At 42.0% G+C, this 10,646-nt stretch overlaps 1 protein-coding gene across 1 annotated transcript; it reads right to left on the bottom strand.

Moving 5' to 3' along the window:
- Positions 1 to 9,185: 9,185 nt before the first annotated feature.
- On the bottom strand, positions 9,186 to 10,640 carry LOC108229298. Its single transcript, XM_017404966.2, has 4 exons — positions 10,554 to 10,640; positions 10,236 to 10,408; positions 9,844 to 10,092; positions 9,186 to 9,752 (listed from the first exon to the last, which is right to left on the bottom strand). Exons 1-4 carry the CDS (start codon positions 10,627 to 10,629, stop codon positions 9,321 to 9,323), a joined length of 930 nt encoding a protein of 309 aa, XP_017260455.1. The 5' UTR covers positions 10,630 to 10,640; the 3' UTR covers positions 9,186 to 9,320.
- Positions 10,641 to 10,646: the final 6 nt, after the last annotated feature.

Here is a 10,646-nt window from a genome sequence, read left to right as displayed (position 1 = left end):
GAGTGAAAAGAAAATCTTTCAGAGGAGAAGGTCTTGAACTAGAATGGCTCTAGTGATGTTTTATTGTTTTTTATGTATTTCAGGACAACACATAATGAAAGGGAAAGAGGGACCAAAAGGGACAGATGGAAATAAAACCATGGGACACAGAGCCTCGCATGCATCACTTCATTCACATGGCACACACCAACTTTTATTTAGAGATCTTATTAAATTCTTGTAAAAATGCTATCCATTTCTCATCTCTTATTTTTCTGTGAATTACCAGTTTCAGGAGCTCATTTGTGTTTTTGGAAGATTAAAAAACATTCCATGTATTTGGTTGTATTTGTATTCGTTTTTGTGAATTGTTTTTGTGAAGTGTGGGTTTTTAAACCATTATTTAGAGATCTTATTAAATGATTGTGAAGGCTATCCACTTCTCATGCCTTATTTTTTCTGAAAGTTACCACTTTTAAGAAGCTCATTTGTGATTTTTGAAACTGTAAAAACCATTCCATTTATATGTTTGTTGGAAAGAACACATTATAGCCTTTCCAATGAGGTATGGCATGCCAGGATCCTTGAAGGACTTCCATGTGATCCTCTGGGTTTTAAAGTGACATTAAACCCATGTTAAAAATTAGTGCCTTTTTCACTCGTGAATGCAGTATTTGGAAAGGTAGCTCTGACACAAGGTGAGCTCCAAGCTTGGTGTCTCTGAACAGGCCAAAATCTACACTTCAAAAACATCCCAAGCATGAGCCAGTGGAACCTTCACATGCTTCACATAAGGGCTATTCACCCCCACAGGGGAGGTTTACGCGCCGTACGAAAACACCTTGGCTGATGTTTTGTCTTCATCCCAGGTGGATCATTTATACATTGTTGGACTCGCAGCGGCCCACAGAATGCAGCTGACTTGTCGTAGTTAGAATCATGGTTAAAAAAAAGCATGGATAAAGGGGCACAAATCTTTATCCAGGCTTGAAAACGTATGTAAAAAGATAGAGATAGAAAAATTAGGTCAATGTTGACTTAAACTTCAACTACTCTACTTGTGCTAATGAACAAGAAAACAAATGACTTATTTTGCAGATATGGGTACCAAAATACAAATTTGAAAAATGAAGCAAAAACAAAAAGAACCCTCCCCTAGTCAAGTCAACAAATGGGAGTGAAAGTGACTGCAGAGGAGTATAAGTAGGCTTGGACTGATGATGTAAGTGTTGGCAGCTGGTACTAACGAAGATAAGGAACAGGCGTGAGCCTAGGTGCCTAGCTGCCTGAGGGAAACGTAGTGAAGTCAAGTGAAATTTATTTATATAGCACTTTTCAGCAGCAAGGCGATCCAAAGTGCTTTACAAGTGTAGTGGTGGCACAGAGAACACTGGGGAATCAAATGAACACAAGGGAAACAAATAAATAAACAAAATAACAAGAGGGATAAACTCCAAAACAGAAAACAAAAACCCCAAAATACAGACCATGACAAAACCTGAAGAGTTGTAACTGCAGTATTTACAATAATTACTGCAGACTTTGTGGTGAATACTTAGACGAGAACACAGGGCGGAAATTTAAGCTAACTACAGCTCTAACTATAACAGACATCTGGATGGGGATGGAACAGTAGAGACCACTTTTTTGGAAGGGGGGGGTCCTGAAATCACAGTAATTGATTATTTACTGTTTAAATATAAGACGTAAAATTCAAAATGTATGATTATGGAAAATATGGAGTGTTTAAAGTGACCCCCACCCCCAACTGTTGTTGTTCTCTCTTTTGAGAAGGTCCAAATCTAAATTCAGGGAGTCAAATCCTTTATGTCCCCTCTAATTTAGGCTATGATTGTGATCACCTGTTCATTTGTCATTTTTATTTTCAGTCAGCACAGTTTTCCTGCCCATACTGCAAGTGATCAAACAATGTGTTTATAGACTTGAAGTCTAAGACAGTTGTGTTTTTAATTTTTTGCGCTTGCATTATTTTGTTGCTGCAACATCTGACACTGCACTACAGAGCAGACTGTCAGAAGTTGTATGTATTGCAGTGAAATAACATTTAGTCGCAAAATTATTGTTGTGTCACAACACTTAGATAATCAAAACAGAGTTGAGATGATAGGTGCAAGACAATTCCAGTTTTAAAGGGAAATTCCTGAGCTCAGATACAATAAAAGACACAGTGCATTCTGGGGGAATGCATTCTAGGTTCTGCCTTGGTCTGATCAGCGTTTTGTGGGAACCTAAACAGAAGGAGTCGATAATCAGCCACCCAGCTTTGATTCGGTAAGGGCCTGTTTTTTACCTGGTGACAAGAGAAAAAGCAATTTGGGTCTGGTTATAAAACTTAAGCTGATGCAAAGTTGGTTAAACAATCTTATTTTTCAATTTGATGCTTCTGGAGTAATTTGACAATCTGGCAGAATTCTGAACTTTCTTGTTCAGGTTTTTAAGTGAACAATTGATCAAAATATCTAAATTCTAAAGAAAAGATTTTTAATCAAGCACTCTTTTAAAAGATTCCCATATTTTGAATAAACTCATAAAGTCGTAGATCAGTAAAGGGTTAATTGTTGCTCCAGAATATTATATTGTTAAATCATTCTTCAGTGAAGATTATTGTTTAAATCATATTCAAGCTAATTACTTAATTCTAAATTTCAAATATTATTCCCAAATTTTCCCAAAGTTAACTTTTTTTTGTTGTTGTTGTTGATATTTAATTGTTTGTTGATATTTAGTTTATTTTTCTGAGGTTGAACTAGAGAAAGTGTTTGGGTCCAGTTGGGCTGGGCTGTCTCTGACTGCTCCCACTCAGCTGTTACTCATCAGGAGCTAATTACCACCTGGGCATAAAAGGCTGAGCTGAAGAAGCATTCTAGCTGCTCTGTTAGCCCGGCCAAGATGAACGCTTCTAGTCTCCTTTTAGCTCCTTGTAGTGATGAGCAAGTGAAGCTTTTATGAAGCACCAATTCAGCTGGGTCCAATGTTTCAAAAATAGGTTCATTTGTTGAGCTTCAGTTGCTTTAACCTCTTGTGTTAATTTCTAATAGTGATGGTGAAACCGAGGCTTCCTGAATCACAGAACCACTTTCAGACAGTTGCTCAGAACAGTGTTGAAGCAGTCGAGACACCCTAAAATAGCCACATCTGGTGGTTGTTTTTATGTGCTACAGTTGACATGAATAAAATTGATAACTTTATTTAGATCATGAGTCTGTTTCATTCATACATTTTCATTAAAGCTCATGTTCTCCAATAAAACCTGTCTTTTTGTTTTTAGAAACTGAAAACAGGATGTTACAATAAACATGATTTTTTTTAACAATAGTGACACCTTGTTCTGTTGGACTGTAAATATCATTATTATTACATGAATTATTATTTTCATTTAATACTATCTGGGAACTTGTAACTTTATGCTATGATGTCATGATAGTGATTCATATAAGAAGAGGCCTTGAGTGGCATTAAAAGATTTTTATTCATTCTCACAAATATTATTAAATGCACTCAAAATCACACACAATCACTCAATCTAACTGTCTAAACTCAAACTCTCACAGACTCAAAGCCATGCACACAATCACTCAACTTCAAACTCTGTCTATCTCGCTATTTCAAATTTGTACAAAAACACGTCCACCTTTCCAAAAACCCACAGTTTGGGTGGATATTCAGTCTCATTTTAAAGCTTTGAGAATATCCCCTTTTTCCACCTGGGACTTCTGATTCTGGCTTCCGAGTGTGGGCAACAAAAGGTATATCTGTTCTTTCTGATTTAATGGACAGACCAAACTTGATGTCCTTTGATCAGTTAATTACCAAATATAATATTCATTGTAGCATGCCCCCACGAACGAAGATGAAGCTTTACTGATGGGTTGATGGGTTTTAATTAGCTTTATCTGACCATCCATATATCCATAACCAACACCGTAAGAGCTGAAACACATACAACATGTGACGGGTTAGCTAACATCATTTACCTTAATGTGCTACCTAAATGTATACAAAAACAAACACATGAGCACAAAAATTGCCTCTTCGGAGGGGCTGCCAGAATAAATGAAACTTTATTGTCACTTCGTGTCTCTTTTCCAACCGTACCTTTTGTTAACCAGTTACTACATTAAGCACTGCGCTAAACAGGAAGTCCACATTTCAAAATAAAGCGCTTGGTTTAAGAAAGGAAGTTGCAGTTTCAAACCAAAATGATTCCAAAATAAAATACTGTTTTTACTTCAACAAGACTGGCTTGTGGTTATTTACATTCATAGACATGACTTCTTTCGGTACTTACAGATGAGAGACTACATTTTGAAGAACACAACGATGCTCAGCAACCAAAATGTCTCTGATTGTGAAAATCAGTTATTTCAGCCAAAAAATGATAAGCTCTATTAAGACCTGCTATAACATATTAAAAAAACTGACTTTCTTAAAGGAGACATGGGGAAAAAGAGCTAGCTATGGAGATCAACAATGAGGCTTGGGAGAATGCTAAATATTTGAGTGTTTGTAATAAGGTGAAAGCTATTCAACTTAAAATTTTACATCGTGCCCATATATCCCCACATCTACGTCACCGATGTAAGCCAGACCTTTCTCTGCTTTGTCCCAAATGTAAAATGGAGGTGGGTAATCTAACTCACCGTCTTTGGTCCTGTAGGAAAATTCAACAATTCTGGTCCAGTATAAAGGAAGAGTTGGACAAGATCTTTTCTAGTAACACTGAGTGTAATCCACTGTATATGTTACTGGGAGTGACGAACAATAGCCTTAAGAAGAACTGTGAAAAACACCTGTACAAGATGCTTACATTCTGTGCCAGGAAATGTATCCTCCTGAACTAGATAACAGATAAGGCTCCATCCAAAACACAGTGGCAATGGTCTGTCCTTAAATGTGTCGTTGGACTTTCTAACTAGCAAGTTGCACAATAGAGAAAATATCTTTCATAGTATTTGGGACCCCTTTATACTGTATACTGGTCTGGATATGTCTGCTATTTTTTCACGTAGCTTTACATAATATATTGCACTAATGTGTCCCCCTCTTCTTTTTTTTCCCCTTTGAGCCGGGGTAACGTTGATGTTACTGTATGGGATTTAGTTCTGCCTCTTTCTTTTTTGCTTGTCTGCTTGTATTAAAATCCAGAAATAAGCAATACCATGTGTTTTTTAAAAAATAAATAAATAGAAAAGGCCTTGAGAATAACCATACGACCCGCCCACTCGGGATTCCTGCGAATCAGCGCATGACGAGCTGCGCATCGCAATCAGCTCGAGACACCAGAAAGAACGAGGCCTCGTTTAGAAGCAGTCACGTGATTTTTGGCATGTTGACACAGCCATCAAAACACTGCGTCACGGTCATAGATATCTTCTAAATATCTTGTTCACAGCAGCTTTGAAATGCATAACTATCAGATGGCTGAAGCCAGGGCCTCCTACATATAACACATGGATACAAAAAGTCTGGGACATTTATTTGATGGAAGAAATCACATATTCCCAGAGGCTTCAATAAACAGTTTTTAATAGAAGGTGGAGCCCTATCATGCCCTTATTATTTCAGTGACACATTGAAAGGATTGTCCTTTTGCACTCGCTGTATACTCTTTGGTCGGGTTAAAATACCATTGTGTTTAAGAATGTGTGGACCGTCTTACCTCAGAGGGGATTTAATCATGTGTTTTGTATTTACTGTCTTTTGAGTTCACTCTGTTAATGTGTATTCGTTATTACATTTGTCAGAACATTTGCTGTCTCATCCTCTTTTGTCAAGTCATAATGCAGAAGATGCATGTCAGTAAGAGATAGAAGAATGTAACTTTGGAAATGTGTTGTTGCTAAAAATAAAGTAAAAAAAAATACACTGCATCACGATACTTCCGCTTCATTTGGCCCTAAACTGTGTTGAGCAGCACATCACTAATTTGCAATGTTGCTGTCAAATTAAGCATTATGCTTTTGGTGGCACACATCTAACAACTTTAATGATTCATGTTAACGGAACTACTGTGGTTTAATAAAAAAAAGATTGAATTTGTTAGGGTTTTTCTTAATGTTACCAGCCTTTGTGCTTATGTGCAAGACATGCCTACGTGTCACTGAATGTCAGAGATATTATGTTCATTCGTATCATGTTTATATTTTATCGTGCTTACAGGCGCCAGCCAATCACCCAAGTAACGTCACAGATAAAGCTCACACAACATGCTGTAAGCTTTATCTGTGTGATTAAGCTTTGTGGCTGGATCAGTCCTGACCCATTCCTTGTTTCTAATAAAAAAGCTGCTGCTGCAACAGGACTTGAGAACTCGCTTGGGTTTGACCGAAAGGTCACGCTCGAGTAACTTCTACTTTTACCTTCTCTCTGTGGTTCTTTATTTAGGTAGGTAACTTAGAAAACTTCCAACAGAATTAATTTTGTATTTATGCTTACACATCCTGTTTTCAAATAAAAATTGATAAGTGTATTGAGGAGATTAAATAGAAATGTTGCAATAGTATTGTGTTTGTGTAACTATAGCAGAGTCTGAGTCTATCATTCTTAAAAATGATGAAAGGACAAAGCCAAAAATCCTGTGAAAAATAGTGCAAGGATTAGGTACCATTAAAGACCTTGAGGAACAAAACTTTTTCAACAGTTCTTTGGACTTAGCCCATTTCTTTTTTTGGCTTACAACTAGTGTTGGGCCGGATACTTGTTTCAGACGAGTATCCGGTATAAGCATTTTTGACGAGTACAAATGTGATAAGAAAAAAACTCATCAATATCCGTGCTCGTCCTGAAAGAAAATCCTCATTGGGTAACTGACCGTTTTCACGATCTGTTATTGGCCAGTCATAGAGCCCCCGCCCCTCCCTACAAACACATCTCTGCAGTGAAAGCTGTGCCTTACTCTCTCGACTCGCGCGCACACAGACACAGACAGTGACTGATCTCTCTGTGGTTGGCTTGATTGTACCTCACGTTGTTCTCTTTAGTCAGTACTCCTTAGGTTTTCTTTAGCTCGCCTTTATTTTGGTTTGTATGATATTAAAAGTTACTCGGTGAACTTTTTTTTTCATAACATACGTGGTGCATTTGACAAGACGGCTGAAAACTGCTCGTCGCTTTTTTTTTTTGTCCTCTCTGAAATTGAGGTTGCTATTCTTTGCAGATGTGCCATGTTCAGTTGAAGTGTTTGATTGTGTTCGTATGGTTTTGTAACACACACAAAAAAACTAAACATATGAAAAAAAAAATACTTTTCTCCTTCTATCATCTTGGAGTCTGAACCTCCAACAGAAGCTGGAGCTCCACGTTCAAAAATCGCCTCACTTTTTTTTGACTCAAACACTAAAACTGACTAAACTTAACCCTAAACACACCACACTATACCCTAACTATAAAATCCATATCTGGGCTCCCCAAGGGGTCTGGGGCCAAAAAATCAAAAAAAAATTTGGCGTAGTACCCGATTCGGCCTGTTGGTGGCGCTAAAGAGCCCGGGGGGCAGGCATCATATCTGGGGTCTGTGGGGGTCAGGTTTCAATCTGAAGCACGGAAGTCCCGGGCTCAGAGTCCATCAAGCAAAGTCCTGAACAGTGAGAAAAGCTCCAAATTGCCACCCCTGACCATCCTCCACACAGCTGGTCAGCAAAAAAATCATAATACATGCACACGCCGCCCCACGCAGGTTTTAAAATGCAGTAGCATTGTGCGGGCCGTGCCAATTAACGGCATCTTGCAGATGCACGCGAAAATGTCCACCTGAGGCACCTTTTCCCTTCAGGCCCTTAGGACTCAAGTCTAGGCGGAGGTTCACCAGCAATACATGTGTATTCGTCACGACGAATACGGTCCGCAGGGGAAAAGGCATCCCTGAGGAAGCGAACCGCGCGTCGCACGGCTACGCCGGGGGCGTCGACGCGTGCGTCCCGGCCCCCGAAACCCATTGGGTCGGTCCCCGGGCGCGGGCGACTTCGGGGGGCCGGGCGACGGCCGCCCGAAAAACTTGCAATCTGGCCATCGTCCACCAGAGGGAGCAAATACTGATGTATTGGCCTTGAACCTACCGTACACCTGGGGACAGAAGTTATAAGGGAAAGTGGTGACACCAGGTGTACGCGGAGGTTCACGGACCATACTTTACCATAGGGCTTCATAGTAAAGTGTTGTCCGTGAACGTCTGCCTACACCTGGGGAACGCCTAAGGGAAAGTAGTTTCACCAGGTGTACGCGGACGTTCACGATCCATACATCTGGTGCCAATCACACCTTCACTTTGAGTGGGTTTTCAGGGACTTCCGAGTGGGATACAGGGCCACTTGTGGGCTCGTTCTGATCGTCTCGTAGGGGAGTACCAGGTGATCCTTGGCATCCCCGGAAAGGACAAGGTTTTGCGCAAAAGTTGGGACTAGGGAGCCGGCCTTCGGATATGTCTTCGGGGGTGTCGGGACGAGAAGAACGAGCCCTCCGGGGAGTCTGTACGACTTTCGGGCCCCGAAGGGCAGCAGGTCAAAGGACAAGATGGGGAGATTTTGACACCCTGCAGTTTCGCGACGGTTTTTCTGATCAGAGTCAAACTTGTCGTGCTACACCCTCTCTTGCCTCTACAGATGTACCAAAGCCCAGCTCTCTAGCACCTTGTGTTAGCTACTTAGAGTTAGCAACATGCTAACCGTTAGCCGCTAGGTACATCAAGTCCAGGGCCACCAGGAGATGCCCCTGCATGATATTTGTTGCAATCCAGCCACAGGAGGGCCTTAAACAAGCAAAAATAACTTTAGTATTGTCCGTGAACGTCCGCCTACACCTGGGGAACGCCTAAGGGAAAGTAGTTTCACCAGGTGTACGCGGAGGTTCATGGACCATACTTTACCATGGGGCTTCATAGTAAAGTGTTGTCCGTGAACGTCTGCCTACACCTGGGGAACGCATGAGGGAAAGTAGTTTCACCAGGTGTACGTGGACGTTCACGGACCATACTTAACTATGAAGTTTTGTAGTAAAGCATGGCCTGTGCACCTCGGCCTGTGGGGAACTGCGAAAGGCATTTCAAGTCCAACACCAATTGAAAACATTTTTTTTAAACACACTCAAACTTTAATAAAAACAACAAACACTTTTTTTTTAATAAAAACAACAAACACTTTTTAAAAACTGTACAACACAACAAATTAACTATATACATTTTAAAAGCAGATTTAAAGACAACAAACACTTTTTTAAAACTGTACAACACAATAAATTAACTATACACATTTTAAAAGCAGATTTAAAAACAACAAACACTTTAAAAACTGTACAACACACAACTATATACACAAAACAATATAACATTAGGGCGTTTTGCCGAGGGCCTTTTTGACTCTTGCCCTCGCCTGCCTCATTCTCAGCACCCTCTTAATGGATGCCTTCAGAGGGCTGAGTTTGACTACTGGCAATGTCCTGACCAGTCGGACTTGTTTGTCCGCCTCCTCCGTGCTTGCCCCCCCAGCTGGCACCTCAGCTTCTGGCTCGGACTCAGAGGACGAGGTCAGCTCTCGCCTTGTCGTCTTCTTCTTGGCCTTTCCGCCGGTTTGGGCTTCCGCCGACCCGCTCGAGCCCGACCCCTCGCACTGCTGCTGGAGGACAGCCGTCATCTTACGCCTGACCTCCATTGCCTCCGCAATGTTTGGATTGTGGGCATAGAACCGGTCGGCGGTTCGGACGTCGTGGCACATCGAGGCGGAGACTTTCTTTCTCTCCGCCTCTGGAAGAAGTGTTTTTGCCTGAAAGGGAGAAGGTGGTGAAAACTGTTTACGAGTCTAGCACCTCNCATTTACACTTAAATGTTACAGAGCTAAGATAATCTGTACTTACGCTGTCTGCGAGGGCCGTCCTGATCAGCGTAAAGTTGATGTCGCCTTTTAAGCCCATCTGGGTCCAGGCCAGCTTGAGGTACCTCGTCATGTTACGGAAGCTGCTCTTCCCCGTGGTGAACAGGAGGTACCTGTTTCGGGAGCGCAGCTTCCGTTTGATGGCCAGTAGCCACTTGACCCACGTGAGCTCCTCCATGTTCAGGGCCAGGCTCGCCTCGCCGAACTGGACCGTGGTCTTGTGCTCGCCCACCTGTGGGAATGAAGAAAGCAACGTGCAGAGCGTTAATCTAACGTGTAGATTTCTCTCTAGGTCGATCTGTGCTTGCCGACGGGCGAATGTGGCTCCGGCACGAAGCGCTTTGAGCGCCACAAAAGCTCGGTCCGTGCACTCACTCGGATCAGGACTCCCTCGTCCGTCGCATCTTTCTCCGATGCGACCACCTCCTCCTCCCTCATGTTGACGAACACGCCGGGCCGGTGTTCGCTCAGGTACGCCCAGTACGCCGTGAGGTACCCGTAGAGGAGGTAGCGCGCGGTTGTCCTGCTCTCGTCCTGTTCCAGCTCCGCTGAAAGACAGAAGAGAGCAGTGTCGGTTGCGGACACGTTCGTCGCAAGTGTTACGTCGGTCTCACGCGCACACCCCTTCGGATAAAGTGTTGCCGGGTGACGGCAGTAAAAAAAATTATTTTAAAAAGCAACTTGACAACGTACCCAGAAGCTCGTCGATCCAAACCGGGGCCACGCGGATGCAGGTCGCAATAGCCTCGGGCCCCGGGAGCTTCTCCATCTTTGCTCGCTTTACTC

This window comes from Kryptolebias marmoratus, linkage group LG7 (assembly GCF_001649575.2).
Source record: "Kryptolebias marmoratus isolate JLee-2015 linkage group LG7, ASM164957v2, whole genome shotgun sequence".
In the NCBI taxonomy this organism is placed as follows: Eukaryota; Metazoa; Chordata; class Actinopteri; order Cyprinodontiformes; family Rivulidae; genus Kryptolebias; species Kryptolebias marmoratus.
Note: the sequence above shows the minus strand (reverse complement) of the source record. Positions and strands in the feature narration are given on the sequence as shown.

Excerpts from the sequence above, each read along its gene's own strand:
- LOC108229298 (XM_017404966.2), bottom strand. The coding sequence starts at position 10,629 with ATGGAGAAGCTCCCGGGGCCCGAGGCTATTGCGACCTGCATCCGCGTG. Across the intron at positions 10,409-10,553 it reads TTGGATCGACGAGCTTCTGG|CGGAGCTGGAACAGGACGAG; the intron begins GTACGTTGTCAA and ends TCTGTCTTTCAG. Across the intron at positions 9,753-9,843 it reads GGACGGCCCTCGCAGACAGC|GCAAAAACACTTCTTCCAGA; the intron begins GTAAGTACAGAT and ends TCTCCCTTTCAG.